Raw genomic sequence first — 27,960 nt, 5'->3', positions numbered from 1 at the left:
ATTTCAAAAATCATATATATATGCACCCATCCATTCCCTAACTAACCTGCTTATCCTCACGAATGCTGGGGGTGTACTGGAACCCATCCTAACTGTCTTCGGGCAGTAGACGGGGTACACCCTAAACTGGTTGCCGGCTAATCGTAGAGCACACAGAGACAAACAAACATATTTACTCACAATCACACCAAAGCACCATGTAGAGTGTTGAATTAACCTGACAGGCATGTTTTTGGAATGTGGGAGGAAACGTGATAACCCAGAGAAAACCCACACAGGCAGGGGGAGCACACAAGAGGGCGAAATCGAATCCTGCTGCACCTCTGCGATGAGAGGCGGACATGCTAACCATATATATATTCATTCATTCATCTTCCGTACCGCTTGATCCTCACTAGGGTCGCGGGGGGTGCTGGAGCCTATCCCAGCCGTCTTCGGGCAGTAGGCGGGGGACACCCTGAATCGGTTGCCAGCCAATCGCAGGGCACACATAGACGAACAACCATCCACACTCACACTCAGACCTAGGGACAATTTAGAGTGTTCAATCAGCCTGCCATGCATATTTTTGGAATGTGGGAGGAAACCGGAGCACCCGGAGAAAACCCACGCAGGCCCGGGGAGAACATGCAAACTCCACACAGGGAGGCCGGAGCTGGAATCGAACCCGGTACCTCTGCACTGTGGTCCAGTGGTGTATATATATATATATATATATATATATATATAGTTAGGTCAGTAGGTCGGTGACCACTACAAAAAATAATACAGTAGGAAGTCTAATAAATCATCTTAATAAATGAGGGTGAAAATGGTCAATTATCCTTCCTTTCCTCTGAAATATACTGTCGCAACCATGTTTACAACAGTGAACTTTGCATTCATTTCACACAGATAATTAAAGCAAACCATTTGGCCGTAATTGGTGAAGGGGATGCCAGTTTGTAAACAGGCTAAATTTGTTCAGATTGCATCAGCTTCCACCCTTTCCTGCAATAAGCTTCAAACTAAAAGATGTTTCTGTTATACGTATAACTCATTTTTATCGCACTTGACAAAAAACAAACAAAAAAAATCAATAAAATGTTGATTTCTGGCTCTAGAAAATTTACCACGTATGTGAGTCATATGTTCAGTCTTATCTGTAAACTTGTGCTCATTAGCAACAGTATGGGTGAGCGAGAAAAAAAAGCAATTGGAAAAAAAAGTCCCTTTCACCAACAACTTTTTTTATACAGCATGTGAACTTTAATTCTGATCAAATATATAGCACATATGATCCTAAAATGCTTGTTAATATCTAAAAAGAATAAAATGAGCTAAACACTTTGCGCGTCATAGTCAAGGAGCTAAGATAAGTGTGACTTGTTTACATAAAATGTAAGCAAAATCAAAGGTTCACAGAATAATAATAAAATCAGATATGATCTTTAAAATCAGATATGATCTTTAACTAGAATGTCACTCAGAGGGCAAATCTCTACAAAGGCTAAACTGTGTGTGTGTGTGGAAGGAGGGGCCGGGGGGGGGGGGTACACATAATGTTTTCATTTGTTGTTTTCTGATTTTAAAGTTATTTTAAAAATATTTCATCCGAGTTTGCAGATTTAGTGAATTAAATATTTGTATATATTTTTACTTTTTTCCTCAGCTAAAGAACATTAAAAAAAAGTTTGTTTGCCCCATCGAATAAAAAAAAAAAGTAATTGTATGGAACGCTTTCGTTTTCATTAATTTAATTTGGACTATGACACCATAACTAAGAGATGATTGACAGACTGAACCATATAAGCTTGATCAAATCGTTTTTAAAATTGCTTTTTGTTTTTGAAGTCTGCTCCACCTCCCCCGCAAACAGGTTGAGCAAGAGAGTATGCCAGGAAGGCGCCATCTTGTGTGCGTTTCGAAGAAAAACCCAAGTTCTCGCTGCTTCCTCTCAGAAAACATTGATCGAAATTGAGCATTGTTCTTGTTAACTGGGAATATATATATATATATATTTTTTTTTTTTTTGAATACAATGTTATCAAATCCGTGCCCCGATTTGATAACATTGTATTGGTATGCTTAAAAAGAAGCTGGAGGTGTTGTAACACTGTGAAAAAAATAAATGAAGAAACCAGTGGAAGTCTTTGAAATCAAGGATGGGTTTAGCGGTGTTTGCTGCTTGCTGTCCCTGAGTCACAAGAAATGTAAATTTGATATAAAAAGTCTACACACCCCTGTTCAGATGCCAAGTTCCCAGGGACATGTCACCTTTTTAGACCCACTGAAGTCATTACCAGGATTAGATATTCACTGCGTTTTCTTTGCATTGCAATGAAGATTTGTTGGAAAGGCATTTGCTGGCATCAACTGATAATTTTGCAGTGCTATATTACAACTATTTTTCTTTTCTTCTTGAAGTTCTATTCAACTATCCTCTGAGAAACGTTTATGGAAGAGAGTCCAAATGGCCACGACTTGTTTTCAAACTTGGGATTCCTGTTTTGCTGCCAGTCATGATGATCCAAGAATATCTTCTTGGAAATGGAAATGACGGCACACCATTTCATTATCCGAGGCCGTAACTTGTTAGACTCTCTTATGTATTATTCCATGTATTACTTACTCAGACCGTATCTATCTATCTAGCTACACTTATTGCATATATCACAGTTAAGGATGTTAAAATGTCGATTTGAACATTCTAATCTGTAAATCGGTTAACATATGCCTTCACTTGTGTGACAGTGTGAGAATGCTAAAAATAATTAGGGGTGTTGCAACTCAGGTTAACAGAGTGTTTTGTGCGGTTACACATTAAAATTCTCAGTGGTTAACTTCTTTTTGCACTTGTCAAGAATGTAAATAAAGTTAGATGCATGAGACGCAGTAATAAAAAATACTTGAGGCACATCACGAAGGCGTAGTATTTGTTTTTCCATTTTAATAACAATAGTGTCTTGTTTTTATACTTCAGTAAAGTGAGGGTTTCATGATGCAGCATATTTCTTTTTCAGCCATTCCAACGAAATGGGGCCATTTGCTTGTAGCTCTCTCAGTTAAAATTAACGTACCGGTAAATTTCTGTCATACTTCAACTCAAATTCTTACAATGCAAAAACATGTTGAACTACTAAAAAATGTATTGGCAGATCTCTGACAACATAATTTTATGACGTTATTGTATTAGAGACTGAAATTCCTCATTTGAGTAACAGCGGTCTTAGAAATTAGTGAAATGTAGCCACGTGACATAAAAGGTATTAGCACGGTGACACTAAGCCAGGGGTGGGCAAACTTTTTGGCTCGGGGGGCGCATTGACTTTCAAAATTTGACAGAAGGGCCAGGTCAGCACGAGCTATGGTACATTTAAAAAAAAAAACTGCATTTGTTGACAGTCTATATGTGACGGGGGTCACAACTATGATGGTCTCGAGCTCCACGTCGCTGCCGCTTCAAGAATACCAGACACTAGGATGTGGCTTTTCCCTTTTTTATTGTCTGCAACACAGTATGGCAAGATAGGTGAAGTCACGGGTCTTTTCAGTCTAGAAAATAACTGGGCAACAAAAAAGGCCACCTGTTAACTCAATGGATAAAAACTTTCATTCGACAAAACTTAAATGAAATGACGACACAAAAAGCAATGTGGACTCGGAACAAATCCGGGAACTAATTAAATACACAGCGCCGTAGAAAAAGGGAAAACAAAGTGAAATATTGTAATTAAACTAGAATGAATCCGGACCGTCAATGAAACCTGACTTACCCTGTGACTTCCCTGGTAGCTCTGCCTGAACTACGGCGGGAAGCTGGTGCCATACCGTGCGCTGTTGCGTCACTTCCGTCATAATTTAATAAACGCAATATATCACTCCGTTACATATATCAAACAAACAGAACAAAAGCATGAAAGTACTGTATTAATATACTTTTTTAAAATGACAACAGTGTTGTTGTCATAAAAAAAAGCACTATTAGCCTGTGCATTGCTGCAGATGGGTTGTGATCAGACCAGTAGAAGTAGAGCGATACAGAGGTCCTAGGTAGTCGAAAGCGCCCCCCCCCCCCACGTTCTGTAACTTCAAGTCAATGCGCCACCTGGCGGTGAAATGGCTGTCATTACAAGTCCAATTGAAATGAATGCAATCATTCACATCGAACCTTAATTGTGGACCAACCTTCGGCGGGCCGGATTAAAAAGACCAACGGGCCGGATTCGGCCCGCGGGTCGTAGTTTGCCCACCAATGACTAAGCACATTCCAGTGATTCAACCCCCAGCTGCGGCCTTCCAGCGTGGAGTTGGCTAGTTGCCTGCGTGTATTTTCTCCAGTTAATCCGTTTTTCTCCCAAAAACATGCACGGTAGGTTAATTGATTACTCTAAATTTTTTATTTTATTTTTTTTTCCAAGATGGCGCCCGAGTAGGCAGCCTTCGGCAAGTGCTCTTCAAGAACCTTGCTTTTTTGTTCTTTTTTGCTGTTTTTGTCTTTTGTTTTGTCACATGTTGTTTGTTGTTTCATTGTGTGGATCTGATATGGACTGTTTTCAGCGCTTTTTGGCCACGACATTCGTCAAAGGAGCAGTATCTGTGCTTGGTGGTTGCGCCTTCTCGGCAGCACGTCTGTACCAGCACAGATTTTGATTGGGAGGAATGTCGGCGCTGGACAGACCTGGGGCGCTTGTGTTTTTTGCGCCAGTAATGGGCAGCATTTTTCACAACCCCGATTTGTTCAGTGGCTATGTCAGCGCTGTTGGACAGTTGGCGTTGGTGCGGCTGGATGGATGGCCGCTGAAGTTGAGGATGAGGAGAGAGGAGCGTTGGCGAAGAGCGGCGATGCGTATTTGGAACCGTGAGTCGCCGCTTGGAATTGAAATGGATTTCCATGGGACAGGAGAAGTGAACCAATCTCTTTTTTCGTCAATGGATGCTACAGCTTCTTGTTGACTTTGAAACTTAGCTTGTAGCCGACGTGTGCACATTTTGAGCATGACGTCTCTGATCCACTGGTTAAAGGACACTTTGATTCTCTCCTCTTTCATCCCAAACTGCTTCAAACAACAAAGCGTGTGACGGAAAAGTGGTTAGGACTGCACGACTGTCCGTGTTTTATGTTATGTGTTGTGTTTATTGTTTTACTTGATGTTAACTGTTTTGTTAAGCGCTTTGTTACAGCTGCCGCTGTTGTGAAAGCGCTATATAAATCAGCATGTATTGTATTGTATTGTATTGTATTGTAAAACTGTCCTTCAGTATGAGTGTGAATTTTTTCTATGCGTGCCCTGCGATTGGCTGGCAACCATTTCAGGGTGTACCCCGCCTACTGCCCGAAGACCGCTGGGATAGGCTCCGGCACGCCCGCGACCCTCATGGGTGGCAACAGCTGCTACTTTTCCAATGTTCAAGGCCATTTACAGGAATTTCATAAATTGTATTGATTAAATACATAATCAGGTCAATGTGCAGGACATTACTTTAAAAAAAAAAAAAGGTATTTTACAGTACATTAGTATGTGTGTGTCTGGGGACGCAAATGACACCAATTCTGTGGGTATGTTTCTTTTGCACAATTTTCAAGGGCAAGAAATGATGCTGTGTTCGTTCAGTTTCCACTGTAGAAAACAATTCCAAGTGTCTACAAATTGTCATATACCTTACCGTTTGTATTGCTTAGCCCTCAAGCTGTATTCCTCAAATAACGCTTGTGAACATGGTCTCATTGTCACATTCAATCTTTTATCATGCCTTCAAATCTGGACCGTACAGGGCCGATGGCCTATCCCTAAAAAATAAATGAGGCTGTCCTTTGTGCAAGCTTAAACAAAGAACTCATAATTGCCTTGAGATGCATCCAAGGTTGACTCCCTGTACATTTTGGCTTGGCTGCTGCTCCAACCAGTCAGATATCATTCCTACATCAGGCACAGTGAGCAAGTGCCCTCTGGCCAAACGGCCCGTCTCACTTTTGAAGACTCCCATGGAGATCAGTTTTTCTTTTTTGGTGTCATACAAATGAAAACGCTTCCTGGTTCGAATGCTTCTGCAAAAAGAGTGAGGTGAATATGTGAATGAAATCAACGTTATTAGTGTTTTTGCGGAAGGGCGTGGCCCACCCTGAAGGATTGCTTGTCAATGGAAGACAACTAACCTGTGTTATGTTTCAAGAGTAAAAGCTTGAAATGGTGCACACGTGAAAGTGGTTCACTGACATTAAAGGTTTAACTTCTTTAGATAATTCTCTTGTGGTTCCCCTGACTCCTTACTGGTTCTTCCAGAAGAGAGGGGCCTCAGGCCTTTTTTGGGCCTCCTTGCTGAAAAAAAACCCAAACAACAACAAAAAAGTATCAATATAAAGGTGTTTAGTTATTTGGGCCCTAAGAACACAAAGAACAGTTTTTTTAGTACATTTACATAATGTCTGGATGGAGTGAAAGACAAGGAGAGATAGGAGAGGGGGGTGTGCACCTCCAGTGGGTGTGTCACCTGTCGTGTCTCAACACGGTGTGCTCGGCTTGATAGACAGCTGCACTCGCACCTGAGCTGCCAAGGTGAGACACACGAGTGAAAAACACTCACCGGCGACTTGACGTCCTCTTCTCGGTCATCACTGGAGCAGCTGAGGGCGGTGAGCTCGAACGCTGGTGAATTGCAGACAACCTAAGATGTTTTGTGATTTGACACTTAACGTTTTGTGTTTTGTTTTGTGTACACAGGTAGTGTTTCACAGCTGTTCTGTTGCCCGCACCGCTAGAAACTTTGCCTGGGAATTTGTCACTTGAAACATTTCAGTCATTGTTTCTGGTCGTGTGTGCAACGTGTATCCAAGCCTGCAGGAAAACTGTGGATTTTTGGTTGGTTGTTAAACTGAAGTTTTCAGGCTCGGATGGAACTATTGCCAAGTTTGTCGAAATGAACTACTCTGACCAAATATTTAACTTGTTTTAACATAAACGTGACATAAGGCCGCACAGTAGCTATGGTTGTGGTGTTGCCACATGCAGACCGTGTGTGTGTGCGGGTGTCTATGCGAGTATGTGTGGTATGCTGGTGAACCAGCTCAACTTAATGATGATGATGATGGGTGTAACCCATTCCCTCTACAGAGGTTTGATTTACTGAGAATGCTGTCAATTAAAGAGAATGATCGGACAAGCCTTAGAATAGTTTGGGAATTTCATTTGTGAACGAAAATGGTACTCTTATTGTCATTTTGGTTAGTTGTTTTCAACATTTTCAAAGCAGGTCTTCGTGGATCTCATGATTGTGCCCGTGTACCCAACATGATGTGCGCTGTGTTTATATTAAAGATACGACAGGCAACACAAGCTAAATTACACATTTTAAAGCAACCGTTTTAAGGGGTTTCAGTATTTAACCAAGTTTAAATTCAGAGTTGCTTGGTTTCAGAGTAGTACCACTAGCGCTGGGTTAGCACTGAGGTCCACTGGAAGAGATGTTGTATAATTAACAGCAAAAAAGAAGCGTCTCTATAAAAACTCATTCAGTGCCAGCCCATGGTAAACCGATGGAGCTTTTGACTTCAATAGCCGTCAATGGCAGTGAATGAGTTTTAAGAGTAATAGATTGCCACATCTTGTTCGGTATTTATTGTTCCCACACATCAGACATAAACTGCGCTTGCAATTGTTGGCAGTAAGATAGCAGATTGTGTTCGATAAAATGATATGGTTTGGTTGAACATTTTGGTATGTCTTAAATATAGATAACGTTTATTTCATTGTCGTTTCTTTTGTCAATTTCTTGACAGTAAGTCTTTTCAAAATTTGAAATGTATTAAAAGCGTGGGAGTGTAAAACTATATTTCTGATAGTTTTTTTTTTTAAACCTACAGTATAGTACGGTAGTCTGTGATGTGGAGCATATCCATGATAAACAAGTTAACTGACGGCATTTTTAAAATTCTATAAATCCATCAGTACATTCGGGACTATTTCTCTGGTGCTCAATTAAATGTTCTTTTCGACGCATAATCATTTAGAAGATTGTGGAGAATCAAATTTATTTCGGTGATTCAAGTCAAAGGTGAAACTTTGGAACTATAAACTATTGGAAATAGACTTCTGTGATATTTTGTAATTACATTACAATCGATCATTACAGCCGAATAAAAAACTCATTCAGTGTCCCGAGAAATTCGGATGTTGTGAAAGAAACAATCAAAATGATTTTTAATAGATCATTATAAGTAAGAAATTAACTAGGAATTTATCTCATGGAGATTGTTTCGTTATATGTTCAATGAATACGTTTCACCTCTGGAACTCAGCTATTGAAATAAATGAGTTTTTCTAACATGTTCTTATGCAGTGAGATGCACCCGTAGCTCAAGTTCAAAAACAATGCGCTTCCATGGTAGAACTGCAGTTAATATTTGCTTATGCACACAGCTGAAGGTGTGCATATAGTTAAAAACAGGTTATTCCCACCAACTGGTTTCCCTTTCATTTTGCGTTGACTAGGAGAAGGGCAGACAACACCGGGGAAACTTCAAACAATGTAAAGGACACGGAATTTGGCTCGAAATACAAATGTGTCATTTACATTTCTATTTGCCATGCATATTTCCTTTGATCCGAAGAAAATGTTAGAATGAAACTAACCCCTGGAATGCAGGGGTGAGTACAGGTGTCATACTCGTGGTTAGGAGAAGCGTCGGCATGAAAACTAAAAGAAGTTATTGACTCTGAAAGCTGCTTTATTATAATTTGAGGTGCAATCAGTAAAAGAAAGTGTCATTGCCACGTAAATTAAAAGTAATTAAAAAAAACATTGACAGCATGTTCCAGCACATGCTGATATAAGAGGTGATTGCTTATAAGCCCTGTGAAAAACAACAAAGGAGAAAATTAAACCGTTCAATGTTGGACATTAATCAATTACACAATACGGACCACTAAACATACATCCTGAGCAGTTTTGAACACGAGTCCCATTCCCTATTTTCTGAGATCAACAGCGCTAATATTCAAAAAGTCCACTAGGTGGAGCTCTCATCAACCACTATATTTTGTCAGCCCACTCTTTCGTTTACAAGAGCTTGGAAAATGACAAGTATGGCACACATTTCCCATTCTGAGAATAGCAACTGCGCACGTACTGCGAGTGACCGCCACCGACTCATACATGACAAAGTTAGAGATACAATGGGGAGGCTGATATGTCTCATTAACAGAGAAAATGTTTTTTTTTTTTTGTCGCTACATGCTATACTTCTTCAATATGAAAAGAACAGAACACGGAGCAGCAAAAACACTGAAAAATGTGCCTTTCAGAACTGATGTGTATTTTTGTTTGAATTAATTCCCCTCGTTCCAAGTGTGCTTCCATTTCATCGGAAAATCAACGGAACCCCAATCAGAAGAAACACCAGCAAAATGACATTAAAATCAAATATTTCCCTTTTTAACTGGACATAAATATCAGAATAGAAATTGTTTTTGTTCCCATTCTTCGCCAAACTAGTAGCACATGATGAAAAAGAAATATTTACACATACGAAAAACATTTTATAACCATGTATTCAATCTCACCAGAGCACAAAATACGTGCATGCAGTTCTTTTCAGCCCAAAATAATAATATGGCACGTATTGTTTGAGCAGGATCAGAGTTTAAAATGGGTGGGGCGGGGAACGTACTTCTTATCAGAGGCCAGCTTATAAAGCCTTTGAGCAGCAAGATACGATTTATGAAAGCAAATGTAATCCAAAAATCAAATAGTGTTGTATACTGGTCATTCTCCTAAAATTTGTGGGCTCACTTCGGGCATGATGTTGGGTACACCCTGGACTGGTCACCAGTCAATCACAGGGCACGTATGGAGACAACCAACCATTCGCACTCACTTTCACACCTACAAACAATTTAGTTGTTTATTCACCCAACATGACAGACGTACTACTACATCACGATGCTTAATATACATATGCATGTTATATTTCACAAGATTTTGGGTTTTGTAACAGTTCTCGTCAGGTTGGACCAAGTTTTAGACCCGAAGGCAGGCTGTGGAATGCCTGCCAGCCAAAAGTTCCCCACCCCCATTTGTTTTACGTGGTGCTGAAAGGCATGCAAGACCTTTTAAACGTTCAGTAAGCATGCAAGTAGAATACCGAGTCACTCAGAACTTCATCTGGTCACTATCAATGTAAAGTCAGGGTTTTTTTTGGGGGGGGGGGGGGGGGGGTCAGTGCCAATGACATCCTTACAGTCTGCGCCTCTGCAGTGCGGCAAATTCAAGGTTGGTGGACGAGTGAACAGCCAACTCCCAGCATCTCGATTAAGAAAAAAAAACGTTTGCATTTTTGTTGCATGGCACCCCGATGACAGATTTTAAGGTGGAATAAGAAGCTGCCAAGTGTTGAGGCCACGTCGGACTGAGCAGGCACATAACATCAGAACAAAGTAAGATGTCAAGAAATGTAGGCCAATAAGCAGCGCAGGTCGAAGGCCGGATCCCTTGTGATGACTTCGCAGTGAACGCATATTACTACTGACTGCTGACTACATGAGGTGAGGTTGCTTTTAGGGCTTGATGTCATCAAGTATGAGATTCTAAATTTACAGACATATTAAAAGAATAATTAAAAAAAGTGACGAAAAGATGAGTGAGGTTCCAGCAGATTCTTTTCTTCTGATGGGGAGATAATTGCTGATTTAAAAAATAAAATAAAATAAAAAATCCGTTACCAACTGATGAGATTGTCCTAAGGCTTTTGGTCAGCAAAGTGTGAATGGTTGAAGACAAAAGGATAAATAAGGGATGAGACAAAGACAGAGGAGGACTGACACCGTCTGTCTGGAGCCTGAGTCACCGCTTGTAATAGGCACCTGTAGAAGGAGATGGCACATCCATCAGAAGTCTCAAACAACTTGGACGGGAGTTTTTCCAGAGATCGTTTTTCCTTGATTACAGCTGGCATAATTTCTCCTGGCTGCTTTCTTGATCTGAATGGGTACGAGTCAAAAGCAGTTTGATTAACGTGAGTAGTGTCAACCCTGAAAGGGTACACTAATTCCAGCGCTACAATTTATGCCTATTCTGCAACTATTTTGAAAAGTATCTAATGGCCACACAACTAATTTCCATCGGCATTACTGTTTTTTCATTTGATTGTTTCACATATTTAAGTGTTTTTCATTGGACTTTACTATTCAGTCGACTTCGAGTTACTTCAAGGCCATCGGAATGGAATTTTGTCATAAACCTTCTGTATCTTACACAGAACTACAATTGGGGGGATTTTTTGATAGTGACAGGTTAAAGGCAATCCATACTTTCATCCATCCATTATTCGAGCTGCTTATCCTCACAAGGGTCGCGGGTGTGCTGGAGCCTAACCCGGGTGTCTTTGGGCAACAGCCGGGGTACATCATAAAATGGTTGCCAGAGTATCGTAAGCCAGGCCACCAATGTACCACCTATGTAGCTAAGGTTTCATTTATTAATTTCCTACTTGATTGTCATTGTCCCATGACATTAAGTAAGAATGATCTCATAACCAGGAATGAATCCTTTAATTTTTCATTGATCTGAAGTGTTGTGTGACGATGTTTTGTTTGAATGTGGAAATTCCACTGTATTGTGAGAGTTAAACGGGAGGGGGTAAAAAAAATTACCTTTGTAAGCGGCCTCAGGTCTGGTGGGCGCCCGTTGGGAGTCAGCGTGGTCACCGTAGCCATAACCAGGGTTCACATTCTCGTACTCGTGGGTGCGAGGTTGAGGTGGCCTGGGGTGGCAACAATGACAGTAAATGTCAATAAGAAAATGACAAATAACACCCAAATATGAAAGGACGACATTTAGTCTTCATGGCTGGTTGGAAAAGTATGTTGTTACCGGAAAGGTTTGTGGTGACTCCTGTGCCTCTGGGGGTCATGCTCATCTCTGGATCGAGGTCGGACAACATCCTCGGAATTTGGCTGGAAACCAGAAAAAAAAAATTAAATACACTCAATAGGCAGGGCCAAACTTACATAATCGAATACGATTCAAACACTTTGCCTTTGCAAACCTAATGCTTCATTTCAGTTCTGAGGTTCTGGGTTCAAATCTCGGCCAATCCAGCATGTATGAAACATCTCGCATCAAGTCAGCTGGGACACCTTCCTGCGACTATATTGATAATAAAATGCTAAAGAAAATTGTTCTACATAACAGTGAATTGAAACTGCACCAAACAGCATCATACTGTAATTTCTGATATGTATCCCCTAGAAGTTAGACAACCAAGATCAGAATTACAACAACAAATCACTTGGAAGGTACCCTGTAGTCCCCCTCTGGTCGCCTCTTTTCCATCGCCATGCGCTCCCTCTCCCTTTCTCGTTCCTTTTCATGGCGGTCCCTCTCCCGCTCTTTCTCCCGTTCTCGATGCTTTCTGTACTCCCTCTTCTCTTGTTCCATTAGCAGCCGGGCAATCTCCTGCCACAGTTAAGTCAGCATCAATAGCATAATCGCAAACCAAACCCACCATTTCTCAGGAAAACACAATCTCTTTGTTCAGAGATCAGCGTTTCTCCATTAATTTGTCAAAAACAACAGACAAATGTCTTGTCATATCTTGTCGTAATTTGTGAACAAATAACATTTCATGAACTGACCAAATTTGGCATTAGGTTTGGACATTGACGATATAAAAAGACTTGCTTCGAGGTGTTGCATCCTCAATTTTTATACTAATATTTTAACTAATAGAAACCTATAACAAAATTAACTACAATAATAAAAAAAATATTAGGGAACAGAGAGATGTGATTCATCATTTTATGTGATAACACATGTGAAGCAATTGTAAAGGACACAATGGCAGAAAAAGATTCACACGCACCTCATCCTGTGCAACTTGGGCTGCTCGCACATGGCTCTTGCTTGCCTGAAACACAAAAAAACAAACATGGAGTGTGTGTCTGTATATATATTAGAACTGTAAAACGATTAAAATATTTAATCTAATTAAAAATGCAACTGTCATAATTAATTCAAATTCACACAAAAAATATCGTGATTACTCACGCATTTTTGCTTGTTTCTGAATTTCCTTTTATATATTGTTTGTCCTATTTTTCCCCATTTTAATGCTCTCATCAACATGGAATCATGAATCAGTTTTCTATGTGAAAAATGCAAATATTTACTGAAATAATTTCGAATTTCAATTTAACATGAACATTTTTCACTTGGAGCAGTTATTCACACAATCTCTCTTACCCAATATTACTGTCCATCAACAACAGTGAAAAAAAGTATTTTGTCACAACAGCTGCTTTCACAGCTCTTTTTATGGACTCAAACAGAGCAATATAACATTATAAAGTGCACATCTAAGGTAACTCTGAATTCAAACCTCAGTACACATTGAAGACAGTGAAGCATGGTGATGCAAGTATCATGCTCTGGGCGTGTTTCTCCTACTTTGGTGTTGGGCCCATTTATCGCATACCAAGGATCATGGATCAGTTTGTGTATGTCAAGATACTTGAAGATGTCATGTTGCCTTGTGCTGAAGAGGACATGCCCTTGAAATGGGTGTTTCAACGAGACAATGACCCCAAACACACCAGGAGACGAGCAAAGTCTTAAAATAAATGTTTTAAAAATTGATGTTATGGGGTGGCCAGCCCAATCCCAAGATCTCAATCCAATAGAGAACTTGTGGGGTGATATCAAAAATGCTGTTTGTGAAGCAAAACCAAGAAATGTAAATGAATTGTGGAATGGTGTTAAGCAATCACGGAGTGAAATAACTGAAAGGTGCCACAAGTTGGTTGACTCTATGCCACATAGATGTGAAGCAGTAATAAAAAACTGTGGTCAGGCAACTACATATTAGGATTGCTAAATCCTACCTTTTTTGGGAAATACAAAATAGTTTTGAGTTTGTACAGTCAAAAGCAGATACTGCTATTTTTTTGAACACACCCCTTTGAACTATTTGCCCAATTGCACAGCCTTCGGAGTGTGCCTATTATGAATGCTGGGTCTTGTTTGTTTTCTGAGAATCTACTGCACCAACTAGTAACTTGTCTGGCATGTAACAATAAGAAATATACTAAAAACCAGGGATATTCTGGTTAGTCACATTGCACTGCTATTATTTTGAACAGCACTGTGTGTGTGTATATATATATATATATATATACATATATATATATATTCCAGGCTCTCTCCAGCTCCTCTCTGAGCCCTTGGTATTTCTCGAGTTTCTCGTGTTCCTTCTTTCTGATGTCTCCATCACTTGGGACCGCTACATCCACTACAACGGCTTTCCTCTGCCCTTATACGGGCTTATATATATATTATATATATATATATGTGTGTGTGTGTGTGCTTGCGCGCACACACGCCTAGATAGCAAAATATAGTTTTGAATATTCAAAATGGGTAAACCGTTTAAACTAGTGCTAAAGTCATGCATGCACACAGAGGGTTAAACTCTACCTCCAAACTCTGTGATAGTCTGATCTGAATAAATACGGTAGGAGAAATGGAAGTAAAACCTCTCAAACACTGAATCGTTGGCTGCTGATATCGTCGTTTATCATGAATGTCGCAAGTCCGCACAGGTGACAGTTTTAGGATCCTTCTGCATTGATTGGCAGTTTAATGGGAATGAATACTTCTCCACTCTGATGGTGTGGTGCAGTTACAATGTGCAAGCGACGTTTATTTATGTATACACTGATCGGTCATAACATTATGACCACTTGCACAATATACAGATATTCGAGATAACACGTCCAATAAATCCAATTTGTATTGGAAAGTGCTCTCAGTATGACGCAGTGCAGTTCTCCACTGACACAAACTACACCCACAGGGATAGCCTAATGGTGTGGCTGCTCTGCATATGCGCATTAACACTGTATTTATTCAAATATTCACCTTGACTTCCTCCTCGTGCATCCTCCTTGCCACCTCCAAGTCCTTAAGTTCCTGCTCACGCAGATCCAACTTGGTCAGGTCCCTTGTAGCCTCGTCGGGTCCGTACTCCCCTTCTACAAATTCTCCACTCCCTTTGTGCACAAGTCGACCTGTGTCAGTGAACATACAATACTACTGATTAAAACAGGGCAGTACTAGCTTTAACTAATGGTAGCTGGCACTCAATTAGTTGATGGTTTTAGATACCAGACAGTGGTGGAAAATGTCAGTAGCTGATTAAACCAAAAGTCGTTGATCAAACCAAAGACAATCACTTCCACGAATAAAAGAATTATGGAAGAGGGCAAGACTTATTTTCTTCCATGATAATTGCAGACTATGAAGCTACAAAGGTACCTTTATGGGCAGCACAGCTGTGTATTCATACTCAGCATTTAATACTTTGGACCATTTTTGTGCTGAAACAAAACAGGCGAGTAGCTGAGCAGCCCTGGGGTCCTTTTAGCAAATCACAGTCTTGCACTCCTACTTGAGAATTATGGCAATATTGCTCCACAAACCTAGCCTCACACACTTAAAGCTCAGCAATGTTAAAACGATCATAGCAAAAGGGAGCAAAAGGGACCACAGCAGAAAATAGCGAGTAGAATCATTTCAAGCCATCAAATCACAACACTCACAGAATGAGTGTGTTCATTGGAGACTTTAATTAGATCAACCCCACCACCTGAGATTGCCAAAGCAACAAGCAACCGCAGCACATCAAAGCAAACCCCAAGCGGACCCAGACGGGGGCTCGGGGTGGTACCTGTCTCACCACTGGAGGGTGTACGCTTGCCAGAAGGTTCCCACAACTCTCTGCTGTCACCTCTCCCTCGGTTGTTCCTAGACTCTTCAAACACATCGTCGGGGCCGGATTGAACCCGCTGGCGGCCCCTCGCCCTCCTGGCTTCATCCTCTTCCTCCTCCCGGGATACCCTATCGCCCCTCGGTTCAATGAAATCACCGTCATGCGCTCTTTCCCTGCTCTTGGCCCTCACTCGTTGTCCGTCTTTGCCTTTGTGCGTCTGCTTGTCTCTCACTTCAGGCCTGTCCTCACTGTGTGTGCGATCTCTGAGGCGCTCCCTCTCTCTTCCTCCTCTAGTTGTCCTCATGTCCTGTTCCCTGTCTGACCTTTGATGTTTCCTCAAATGATAGTCATGCTCGATGTCCCTGAGACCGTCCCTTTCAAGTCTCCTGTCCCTCTCTCTCTCCAAGCCCTTGTCTCTTTCCTTGGCACTCAGCGGAGAATGGGCTGGCCTCTCTTTCTTTCTCACTGCTCTATCGGGGTCCTCTCCCATGTCACGTGCTCTCCTTGATTCTGCAGGTTCATAATCGGGGTAATTGTCCCCATGCCTGCCTTTGGGGGACTGCAGATGATTTGAATACGGTTCTGCATGTCTCCCCCGGCCACCCTCTGCCACCGGGAAATGCTCGGGGTACCTGGAACGGCTGTTCAGTACTGCTGGATCCTGTTTTGGGTGCCTGTTCCTCACGGGTTCTATTGAATTTGAAACTGGCGAATGATCACGTTGGAAGCTCACTGGAGAATGCACATCATAGGGCCCTGGGGAGCTAGACGTGTGGCGTGTGGGCTTGTCCAGGTCAAGAGGCTGTCTCGCAGCTGAGCAGGGACAGATGAAGGAAGGACATACGTTTGGAAGATAGCGACAGTGAAACAAATGATGGTTCAAGGGAGCATGGAAATGTGATAAGTAAAAACAAAACACAACAAATGACCTTATGTATTAGTAAATTAGAGGCCACACCTGCCATGGCAGAAAACAACATGACTGTGGTTAGTAACATAAAATATTATGAGATGAAGGCAGTGGAAACATGCTCACAAAAACTGCACCGAATGGCTTAAAAAGGAGCAAATATGAATTAGGGAGAGGCATGATGCTGGACTGCATTAAGCAAATGCAGTACGTACCTTATTAAAATTATTTAACCAAAATACAGTCTCTCCAAGTAAGTAGTGGATTTGTTGTAACTGACTATCTGTATCCATAAAGCTATGAAAAAGCAGTTACCGGTATACTTATCTTGTTGTCATACTTGAGTGTTCGGGTGAAAGTAACCCCAAAAAGTAAGACAGTATGGTAAAACCCTGCTATACGTACGGGATAGAGATTAGCCCGATCACTAACGCCAAAAATGTTGACTTTAGTACTGTATCATACAACAAATCATGTAAATTTCCCCAGTGTGGGACGAATAAAGGATATCTTAAATCAGGGACAGTAATATTGTAATACAGTATAACTAATAACTTTCAAATGACTGAGTAGAGCGCAATACCATGCTGTATAATACATATTGAGGGTTACATGCCCGACAATGGTGATATGTGATTGAATAAGAAGAGCATGAATAAGATGAGAGTGGTGAAGCACATTGAAGGTGCCAAGGCCAAAACTCTCTCAACACCATTTTTTGTTAGGTTGAGAAACAGGACATTGCTGACCATATATATATTTTTTTAAAAAAGAACTGTGCCGATATAACGTTCCTGAGTGTGACAGGGCCAAAGAAGTGTGTATGCTTCGCTTCTTCTTCCCCTCTCCCCTTTTTACCAAGCAAGCAGTTATTCTTCCCAATGGTAAAACATCAACTGCAGATGATACGTTCCAACGGTTATAAGTTATCCTTTCATTCATGTTGCACTCAACAAAGATTAGTGAGGTTGGACATGATTAAAAATAGCCTTTTTGGTTTTGGGCAAGGCTGGATTTTTAGGAACCTTGACCAACAAGAATAACACGAGGTTCACCACTTGGCTGCTCACATCTGTCATGTAAGTTGGTTGCTGCAAATTAAACTCTCTTCACTTTCTATTTCAGGTGCGGCTCCAATTCAAAAGAGCTGAGTGAGTAACCGACAATAATAAAGTGCACTGACGGGATACTGGGAAAACAAAGCAGCAGTGTCCGCCTCACCTCCTGGATCCTCATAATACTCTTCATCCTGGTGTTTCTGTCGACGCCTTTCCTCTTTCATCTCTTTCTCATGCAGCTTACGAGCAATAGCCTGCAAACACACGTGCAACAAAGACAGAGAGAAAGATACATTGTGACGTTTGTGTGCGGTAAGCGCAAATGCAAATGAATGGTACTGTTTTTAGTCGTTTATAATTGAATTTTAGGCTATGGTCAGACTGCTGCCAAACGAGACTCAAATCGGGGGGGGGGGGGGGTTTCGCCCATGGGACTTTTTTTTTAATGACATCTTTTTCCAAGTATGACCTGGGTCACGTTCGTATGGGGTTGTAAATCCGATACCAATTTTTTTTGTAATGCGACCTCAGTCTGAACAGCCAGGTCGGACGTCAGGTCATCAAAAGCCCAATACACAGACTGCACGAGTGGGGAAGAGTGCTTGCGAGGGAGATTGACACATGAAGCATAAAATGTACATTTGTGGTGATAGTCGTAATTCAGCAATACAGATGCTTCAGTTATTACGCACACCAAAGAAGTGACGTCATCTCTTGGAGAAGTCTCCATGAAACGAGGACATCAAAAAGCCTCATCTCATTTCCCCCAAATATTTCTACCTCCTCCTGCATCGCTACTCTGCAGATATGAGATGATAAAAGGGATGAGCCCCTACACTCTGGAGTATATTTACTTCAGTGGAAACTACGTTGTGACACCATCACTTCTGAGCATTCGAGTTATTTTGGAGACGCATTTGGTTTACACACCAGAAAGACTGAGGTCACTATTAATATGTAATGTGCTCTTTTTTGTTTTTCTTTCATCAAATTTTTGTCTTTTTTTGGTTTACTTTCCATCAAGGACCCTTTAATTTACAAATCCTGGAAAATGCAATTACATCTGAGGTCAGATTTTTAGGGCAGCTCAACGGTTTTTCCAAACTTGAGCAGTCTCGAGGGATATGTGGGAATTCCTTTTTTTTTAATAAACAGGCAAGGCAGTCAAGGCATAATAACGCGAGTGTGTGTGTGAGTGTATAAGGGTGTGTGCATGGGTGCACCTTCTTACCGCATCCTTTTCCTCCTGCTGCAGTCGTTGTTGCTCAGCCTGTCGAACCAGTTGATCCTGAATCTCATGGGCAATCTCGTTATCGTGGCGCTCTCTGGAGTTTTACATGAATTGATGTGTGTGAGTGTATGGGGAGGGGGAAACAATTAAGACAATTGGCTCCCGGGCTAAGTCATTCATCTTGCGCAGCAGTTTGAATGCAGGATGCAGCGGACTGACATTTACCAACCCTCATTTCACAGGAAAGACGCTTATAAACATGAATGGTGGTTCAACTGTCTTACACAAAGGAACTCAACACATTCTTCCCTCAAAATTATGTAGCTACTAGGACCTGACATATGATTTTGTTCTTAAAATGTCGATTTGGATCTTTGCCAAATAATTTAAATATACTGTATCTAATTGTTTGTTTGTCCTTTAGTGTTTGTCTGCATTTTGTTGGGGGGGTTGAATGTTATGTTGTACTGTGATATCTTGCGCAATTTAAAACACCAATAAAAAACAGCCACTTTTTTTAAAAGAGCTATTTTTCTGAGCCATTCAGAGGTGGACTTCCTGGTCTGTTTCGGATCGTTGTCTTGCCACATGATTCAAGAGAGCAAAATTTTCAGGATGCAAACTGATTGTCAGATGTTCCCCTTCAGGATTTTCTGGTAGTCAGCAGAATTCATTGTCCCATCATTCACAGCAAGTTGTCCTGATGTAGCAAAGCAGCCACAGAACATCACACTGCCACCACGCTTCACTGTTGGCATAATGTTCTTTTTATCAAAAAGAACATTATGCAACGCACATGATTCAGATGATCAGCCAGCTCTGAAGCAGCATTAGAACAATCCTAATGATTTGAATTAGGTGCATTGCTCCTTGGAAAGCTGGAAAACAGGCAGGACAGCAGCCCTTGAGGACCGACTTTGGACGCACCTGCGGCCTAGAGTCTTGGAAATTAGCCATGTAACCTTTTCCAGACCGATAATTTTCAATATATATTTTTCCTAATTTCTTCTTGAATATCTTTGGATCGTGGCATCGATCTCATACACACACACACACACACACTTGTAAAAAACATGTTTTTTTTTCTTCAAATCTATCCTCCACAACATTTTTGATGACTGCAAATATTAATGCAACTGGATATTTTGGGGTATCAATAAACTGAATGCTACTGCGTTCGGCAGAAGCAGCAGGCACATTGTACCTGTTGAGATTGAACGCTTATACCAGTGCCAGAGCCCAGCACCAATGAGGCCATAAGGACTAGACAGACCGTCATGCTTCTCTTCTACTCACGAGGGAGGACGTGTTGTTTGTGACAGCACTGAACTATGACTCAGCCATTTCGTCCCATTAAAATGCACAGCACAGAGAGTGATTTTGACTTCTGCTAGGTGGGGCAGTGCTAAATAGAAATAGGCCAAATGTCTCACTGGGCCATCAAAGTGTCTGTATTGACATTGTAACACTAGGTGGGGCACTGTTGCAAAATCTGAACTGAAGACACACCAAGTGGAACCCGCAATGGACTGCCACACATTTCACACCCACTCAGCACATGCAGCATGCATGCGAGTCAAATGTGTTGTTGACTGACTGCTTAAGCGAGTCAAACAAGAGTTCAAACCATCATCTTGTGCAAAGCCAACAAATTTAAGGCAGTAAGTTAAGCCTCTAGCTTTTGAAATGCTCTCCGATTCTTATTTTGTTTTTCTGACGCCACCCCGGAATGGTACCAATGACGGAGGAAACATCATGATAGCCACAGAACCACATGTGAACTTACTGTAATTTAACGTCAATTATGTGTCGAAATTAATTTTACCGAGCACAACACAACCACAAAGCTCAAGTTCTCACGCTATATATCATACTCACACATATTTCTAGCAATACCTGTAAACCAGCACATGGTGACAGTAGTGCTGTGAAAACAAACATCCTGGTTCCAGTCTCATTTTGCTGAATATGAAGTCATGCAGGTGTCTTCAATTCGTATCTGGCGCTATAAATTGATGACATTTATAATGCTCGTGTGTACAGTTTAGATTTGTATGACAGATAGGATTTAAAATGTGACACAAGAATTTTCTGTGCATTTAGTCAATTTTTAAGAGGGTAGAACTTTAGACTTGACACCAACTAAACCTCTTGATGTTATTTGCTGGGAAACAAGCTAGAAGTGACACAGCATCGACTTGTGAAGTCCCTCTGAATTTTCCTATGACACACACTACAAGGGCTGCACGGTTAATTAAATGCTACAGTCGAGGTTATGAACGGCATGTATTTGGTTGTATTGGTCATAATTAAGCCAAAATATGTTTTCCAAAACTAGGCTAGCATGATCACAGTGCAAGCGACGCATGTAGGCTATCAAAGAATGTCAGGTTGGTAAATAGTGGTCCTGGTTTTCATATTAAAAAAAGCCAAATGTGTCAGTGCATATGAGACACCCACATGGCAACATGCTGCTTCTTGATCACGACCTTGGCGATCTCATCCTCCTCCTGCTGCAGTTTCTTGGCCACCTGCAGGTCCTGCTGCACCAGCCGGCTCTTGTGGACATTGGACGCCAAGTGGCTCTCAACTGTAACACAAATAACAGGTTGCGCTACTCTGCAGGGAAAAAGCAGCATCTTCACACAACAAATGGTAAATGACATTTGCTGATTCCCAAGTTGTTGTATTGTTTGGATTATCTGTTAAAAACAAGATAAACAGCGAGGACACGAACTTGTCATCCTCTGATGATGAACTCAAAAGACAAATGAGAAGCGAATGTTTGTGGTGACAGTACCATTCCAAGGTTAGCGGAATGCACTTTGTGGCAAGAAATGAAGATCAATATTGCTGCCTGACGCACTAGTGGCGCTCGGTAAGCGTGGACAGCATCACTCACTCGTTCATTGAGATCCGTTTCGGCTGACTATCAATCTTTAAGCCAGCTTTCTTGTGTACAGGCTCAAATTACGTCTGGCAATTGACTAGTGCGAGGCTACATTGCTGCTCGCGGGCTGCAGAGGTTAAACAAGGAGCACGATGAGTCACTGCTGTTGAAAATTGAGGAAAAAACCATCAGATATTGGTCTTTTTTTCTACTTCCTCCGGAGAATGATCAATTGTTTGTGTCACATGATACGTGAAACATTTGAAAACTGAGTTAAGGAGTCTATTACTCAATATCTACAACAAATCCAAGTCCTTGATCGGGTGTCGCATCATTCAAAAGACGACTACCCAAATCTGTGAGGTATCGGTGCGGGAGACTGCACATTGGAATTGTTATGGGCTGACATCAAAGACACCTTCCAACGACAAAAGGGACATGTGCACAGAGAGAAACACACATGAGTGGTTCCAATTAAACGACTGTACTGAAAATAATGACTTATGATGAATTTCTGTTATGTTGACATGGCATCGTCTTGGAAGAAATGTGTGTGTTCAAAAGGTGAGGTGACAGATTCAGGCTCAAATAATCAGAAAGGTTCATATGAGTCCTGGTCACAGATCACAAACCTTAAAATGGGTTAATGGCAACAAGGGCAAATTTTTCAACGCTTCGTGACATTTGGCTTTCTGGCTTCAAGGAATTTTTTTTTTTACTCCGGCTGTGTTACCACATGTTTGGTGAGAACAAACTCGAATAGGATTGTTCTGATAGCACTGTTTGTTTGGTCTATGCTGGTTGTTAACATGTACAACAGTGTTAGGTGAACACGGCCCTAACCAAAGTTTTAAATTAGGAAGGGCTCCTCACCTTAATTTTCAAAATTTAAATCTGTTCCCAGATTTCTGAAGATGTGTGTGAGATGATTTTATCAATATAAGCCAAGGATAAAATATTAAACAATGCTTTGTATAAGTTTTGTTGAATAGCAATTTCACAATTCTTGTATCCATTGAACTTGTGGGGTTTTGGACAGCTTGTGCTTGAATGTAAGAATAGACTCCCGGATCTGCCGTGTGGTTGTGCAACTGCCTCCCAACCTCATGGATCTTTTACTACAGCCTCCTACCCTCATAGACATTTTGCTTAAAGATGCGTCAATGGTTCTCAATAGGGTTGTTCATTAGTGGAGTATGGGGCCACACACAAATAACTGCACAATAGTAGTCAATGTATGTCAGTTATGTGTGTGTTTGAGCAGGCACTCTACGATGTAGATGCATGTGATAGATAGCAAGAACCATCTACCATTTTAAACACATTGGATTTTTCATGTGTTGGACTATGACATTTCTTTTTTTGTGGGAGTTGGGGGGGCTGACGGATTAACTGACTGACTGTCAGGCCAGTGAAATTTACCAAAAGAAGCAATGACGGAGGTGCGGCGAGAATAAAAAAAGCGGACTGACTGACTGACGATGAGTTTTGTTTGGCTTGGAAAAAAAAAAAAAGACAGACTGACAATGACCGAGTACCCAGGTGGCTGATGGATGACGAATGATGGGCAAATTGTGTCCTGCAGTCTAAAGCCAGGGTACAGACATTATTTTCAAATGGGTGAACACACATATTTGGTTCAAGGAGTTGCATTTTCAGCTACAATAGTCATGAATGAATGCAATCCCTACAAACTTGAATACTCGCACAATTGACTGCATGGCTTCCCACAACAACCAAGGCTTGCTTAGTTTACCCAGTTTGGCTTGTCACGACATCTTGAGCAAAAGCTTTGTTTGTAGGAAGTCACTGATTGTTTTGCAAAGAAAAAACTGGGTAGCAAAGGATCGCTGCCAGGCGGCTCGTAAAAAACAGTCACAAGTGACGTTGTGTCTGACAGGGAGTGCAGGAATTTTGTTCTCATCGGCAACCAGGAAAAGGAATGAGGAAAAAAAAAAGGTGCTTACTCTCTTGTTCCTGGAGGTTGTAGGCAAGGCAGTGGTCTTCCAACACAGCAAAGTCTCTGCACACTAGGAGAAAAATTACGTTAGACAAGCATGTATAAGATTATTTTTCTACAATATGCTCCTGTTCTCCGCACAGCTATGTTGCTAATCGATCACGGATGTCAGCCATGGTATAGAGTTCATTATTTCAGGAATTTAACATTATTTTATGACGTTCAAATGCCACAGTTGGTGACGGATAAGTGTGCTGTTCTGTTCCTTTTCTTACGCATTTTGTTAAAAATACAGGACACTAAAACATAAAAGGGACATAGAATAGAACCACTAAATTCAAATGCACCGGCGTGATAATTACTGCAATACTGTAGATAAGCTTGCGGTATTGTAGTAAACCTCACGATTTTGCAGAAAGTCTCACGGTACAATGAGTGTGCATTTTCACGCAGGGTTTTGTCAAAAGACTTCTTCGAATGTACATAACTGTGAAATACTGTCCACCTCTAACCAATGTTTACATTCGCATACAGTCAGTCGCAGGCCAGCCCAGCCGCTATCGCGTGTGAAAAGTGAATATCTGTGTATAATTGACAGCCATTAAAAAAAAAATCATGAATATGCAAATCCCTGGTTGCCAAACTCTGAGTATGCAAGGGTCGAGTGGATCTCCAAAACAGTATAATTGCCGCAAGAATAATCATGCTATGCTCACTTTGAAAATGTGTCCACTTAATTGACAGTATTCGCCATACTTACTAACATTAGAAATTGGATACTACTGACTGACATTTTCAATGTTTTATATAGTTTGTTTCTTTCGGGGGGGCGGGGTTCCCATTTGCCCTCAATTTTTAATGGGAAAACATATTGACTGTTTATCAGCTCAAGTCTTTTTGAAGATTTTGGGGGGATTGAAAATATTCCCTCCCCAACGCATTTGAATGGATTTTTGCTCCTCACAGGGCAGCCCAGTTCCTCCTCTCTGTGAATAGCAGATAGAAGTAAGAGTGGGCACCCCTTTTTTTTTAAATGATCTGTACACTTGCTCATTCACACTGAAGGAAAGGTACATATTTATAAAAAATAACTACTAACAAGCTAACTCTTTACCCATTTGTATCTGAAGATTAAAAAAGTAACAGTGTGGTTTCCTCTCTGTGGCTTCTCTGTTTGACAAAAATACATTTAGAACCACGCTGTTGCACCTAAAACAGTAGTAGCTCAGTTTTCATGTCAGCCTTCAAAATTCTTGTTTCTGTTGGCGGTATTTATTGTGGAAATATCCACTCAGTTTACAACAGGTGTTTTGCCTTTAAAAAGGGATGGTGTTCTCAAGTTCAGCAGTCTTTCAAAAAAATAAAAAAAATAAAAATGCACCACTCTGATATCGCTCACAGACAAAGCTATTCCAAGGATATGGATATAGTTTATCCTGAGCAGGCAAAATGAAGATTTTTAACGGCATACAGACATACAAACATAGGGGTACCACAAAAGTAAAAAAGATATGGAGGGAAAATATACTTTACAAGTCACAGCTTCATCACGTGTGACATCACCAAATTTAAGATGGTCAAATCCATGCAGTCAGTGATACTGACTCAGCTAGGCAAACTATTTCATTGCACACCATTCGCAACCTTGAAAATGAGCGTCTGGACCATTGTAAACCAAGTACCGGTAACCCTGTGCAGTCTTTTTATTTATTTATTTACCTTCGATTTATTTGACAGACTGACTATAATACCTCAAGGGGAAATTCACCTTAAACACAACTGTACATTGTGTTGCTCACCACAATACAGAACCATACAACACAGATGCAGGCATGCAAGGAAAGATGTCACATATGAAAGTGATATGCAACAGGGCTGTACATCGTGAACTGGGGGTGTGAGGACGTTGCCTTGCTCAAGTGCAACTTGACAGCACGATTTTAATGTTCCGTAACCATCTAGTCCCAAAACCCACGTTTCTCACAGAGAGGTTTATTCAATGATTGTAGCAGTTATTCTCTCATTATTTCATATTAGAAAGCATTTTTTGGGAATGCAAAAAAATGAAGTGGCACAGGAACATCTCTGATTTTGTTCATTCCTGGAGTTTCTAATTTACTCAGAAACATGAAAAATGGTGTTGATGCCATATTAGTGTAGTAGTAGAACAGTGGTCTTTTGAAATGAAACCCTGACATATTCAACATATGGACAACAACATTTGCACTGTTGACTGAAGACTGAACAGATGCTTGGAAAACCAAAGCCCCTAGTGACTCAACAAGCATAGTGGGATTTGATTAACATGTTGCTACCATATGCCTAATCTTCTTAACCAGGAAACCCACCATGCAATTTAGCTGATAAACCAGGAGCACATCTCTAGTTGAGCAAGAGTGCATAAAAGAAAGGCTTCTGTCATTTAACATCGGGATTACAAATCAGAGAAAACAACTGTAGATTTATGTGGATGTCGTGAAGCTTTTTAAACTACACGAACAGCAAAACAGATCCCTTTCCCTGTTGATTTTGTCAATGTCCCTCTGCAGACTAACCAAGCTTGTCTCAGTGACTAGAATAACAAGCATCCAAGTGCGCAGCTGCCGCTTTACACATCCGCAACATTCCAGATTAGCATACTATCGCCCATCCTGACACAACACCTCACCAGTGTATATCACCTTTGCAGTCAGGTGAGACAAAGAATGAGGCCAGTGGGCAGGGCTGCATTTTCAAAACTCTTAGAAAGGCGGCAGGCAATACAACCGTTTGTCAAGTACACCGTCAGAGGTAAAATGATTTCGCTTTAATTCTTCTCATGTCTTTAATTTCAAATGAAAAGCATTATGTTTCAATAAAACCTTAAACCAACAATAACAAATTATACACTGGTACTTAAAATAATTCAGTATTTATGGTGTGGCTACTTATTATTGAGGCTTACTTTTTTTTCGAGGCATGACACCCATTATAAAAATGATGTACAGCAATAAAGGTCATTATTTCTACCTTATTTGCAGCACATTACTACATTCACATTACATTGTACATTATACTTTACTAATAGGAGGCTTTCAACTTATGCGTTACATTTCAATGTAATATTCATTGTAGTTTTCAAATTATGACTTTTGTAATCTTGAGATTTACCTCTCGATTCACATAGTAACTGGAATTAATGAACTAATAAATTACGAGTACGTATCTTATATCACATAAGCCCGTTTCTATGTTTAGGAAGCTTTCCAATGATGCAAGTTTTCTGAAAATCAATTAAAGGTCAATACGTATCAGAAAATGTGAAACTAGTATTCAACACAAATAGTCAGACCTCAAATCTCGAATCCCGTTGGCCATAAATTGGTGCATTTTCACCGGTTCAGAGTCATAACTTTAACATTTGTCACAGGAGAATTTATACTTATATCAATGTCTTTCAAAAAACGTACGACAATACAGACATCATGTAAATCAATTCGACGAACAATTGACACACTCTTTTCCACAGCTCAAAAAACTAACCCTTCTATACATCTTACTTGACAAGTACTTCCCATAATCCAAAAAGACTCAAAAGAGCTCAGATTTAAGACAGACGTGATAGAATCTGCTAGCTATATAGGCTACGCGTAGAAACTATCGCAGTACGAAACACCTGTGTTTGCTAACTTTTAGCATTAGCATCGGCTATGGTACCTGTCTATCCATATTTAGACGCGACAAGTAAACAAAGTGTGTTATATGGACGTTACCCTCTTTCACACCAGGCAGTTTGTCCTGGTCGATGCTAACGTTACACTCAGCCATGTTGTCCCCAATCGAGAGCCGATGTGAGCGTAAATTGGCGTATTTTTCAAACGGTCAACCGACGACCGGCTAATTGATCGCCTTTACTCATAAACGCGACGGATGGTTGGTGCTGGACGATCCCTGATTGGTTTCGGTGGCCACCCCTCTCGCTCTCTCACTTTTTTCCTCTCTCGTTCTCAATGGTAGCAAATCATACCACAGCTAGCGTGTCACGGTTTGACAAGCATCTCGTTCTTTTCTCACACCTAAATTGAACTGTGCCTGAACACAGTTTCTGGTTTCACATGTCGAAATAAAGTAACATTGTTTTTTTCCTGTCGTATTAAACACTGGCTAAGTTTTGACTTTCTAATCCTCTA

The 27,960-nt window shown here is 40.8% G+C and overlaps 1 protein-coding gene and 2 long non-coding RNA genes across 10 annotated transcripts; 2 read left to right on the top strand and 1 right to left on the bottom strand.

Annotated features, from left to right (window-relative positions):
- Nucleotides 1-46: 46 nt before the first annotated feature.
- ccdc50a (coiled-coil domain containing 50a) lies at nt 47-27,863 on the bottom strand. Of its 8 annotated transcripts, XR_007963740.1 has the most exons (14): nt 27,544-27,861; nt 23,799-23,861; nt 21,402-21,531; nt 18,942-19,035; nt 17,874-17,964; nt 15,701-16,555; nt 14,893-15,041; nt 12,839-12,883; nt 12,277-12,432; nt 11,848-11,930; nt 11,628-11,737; nt 6,565-6,626; nt 6,137-6,299; nt 5,472-6,028 (listed from the first exon to the last, which is right to left on the bottom strand). XR_007963740.1 is itself a non-coding variant. In XM_052074198.1 (13 exons), the coding sequence occupies exons 1-13, from the start codon at nt 27,596-27,598 to the stop codon at nt 57-59; spliced, it is 1,974 nt and encodes a 657-aa protein (XP_051930158.1). In that variant the 5' UTR covers nt 27,599-27,861; the 3' UTR covers nt 47-56. The 8 variants fall into 8 exon arrangements, 7 of the variants coding, with proteins under 7 accessions (XP_051930158.1, XP_051930161.1, XP_051930157.1 ...); XM_052074198.1 differs by lacking the exons at nt 5,472-6,028; nt 6,137-6,299 and adding an exon at nt 47-137; XM_052074201.1 differs by having other exon boundaries at nt 5,472-6,299.
- On the top strand, nt 6,479-7,149 carry LOC127606141 (uncharacterized). Its single transcript, XR_007963742.1, has 2 exons — nt 6,479-6,613; nt 6,702-7,149. It is a non-coding gene; the product is annotated as an uncharacterized LOC127606141 (long non-coding RNA).
- Nucleotides 16,985-17,408, top strand: LOC127606143 (uncharacterized). The gene is made up of 2 exons (XR_007963745.1): nt 16,985-17,127; nt 17,173-17,408. It is a non-coding gene; the product is annotated as an uncharacterized LOC127606143 (long non-coding RNA).
- Nucleotides 27,864-27,960: the final 97 nt, after the last annotated feature.

Source organism: Hippocampus zosterae, chromosome 8 (genome assembly GCF_025434085.1).
Source record: "Hippocampus zosterae strain Florida chromosome 8, ASM2543408v3, whole genome shotgun sequence".
NCBI lineage: Eukaryota > Metazoa > Chordata > Actinopteri > Syngnathiformes > Syngnathidae > Hippocampus > Hippocampus zosterae.
This window is presented reverse-complemented; position numbering and strand designations above follow the sequence as displayed.

Excerpts from the sequence above, each read along its gene's own strand:
- ccdc50a (XM_052074197.1), bottom strand. The coding sequence starts at position 27,598 with ATGGCTGAGTGTAACGTTAGCATCGACCAGGACAAACTGCCTGGTGTG. Across the intron at positions 21,532-23,798 it reads CAACCTCCAGGAACAAGAGA|TTGAGAGCCACTTGGCGTCC; the intron begins GTAAGCACCTTT and ends TTTGTGTTACAG. Across the intron at positions 17,965-18,941 it reads AGCAGGAGGAAAAGGATGCG|GCTATTGCTCGTAAGCTGCA; the intron begins GTAAGAAGGTGC and ends GTGTGTTTGCAG.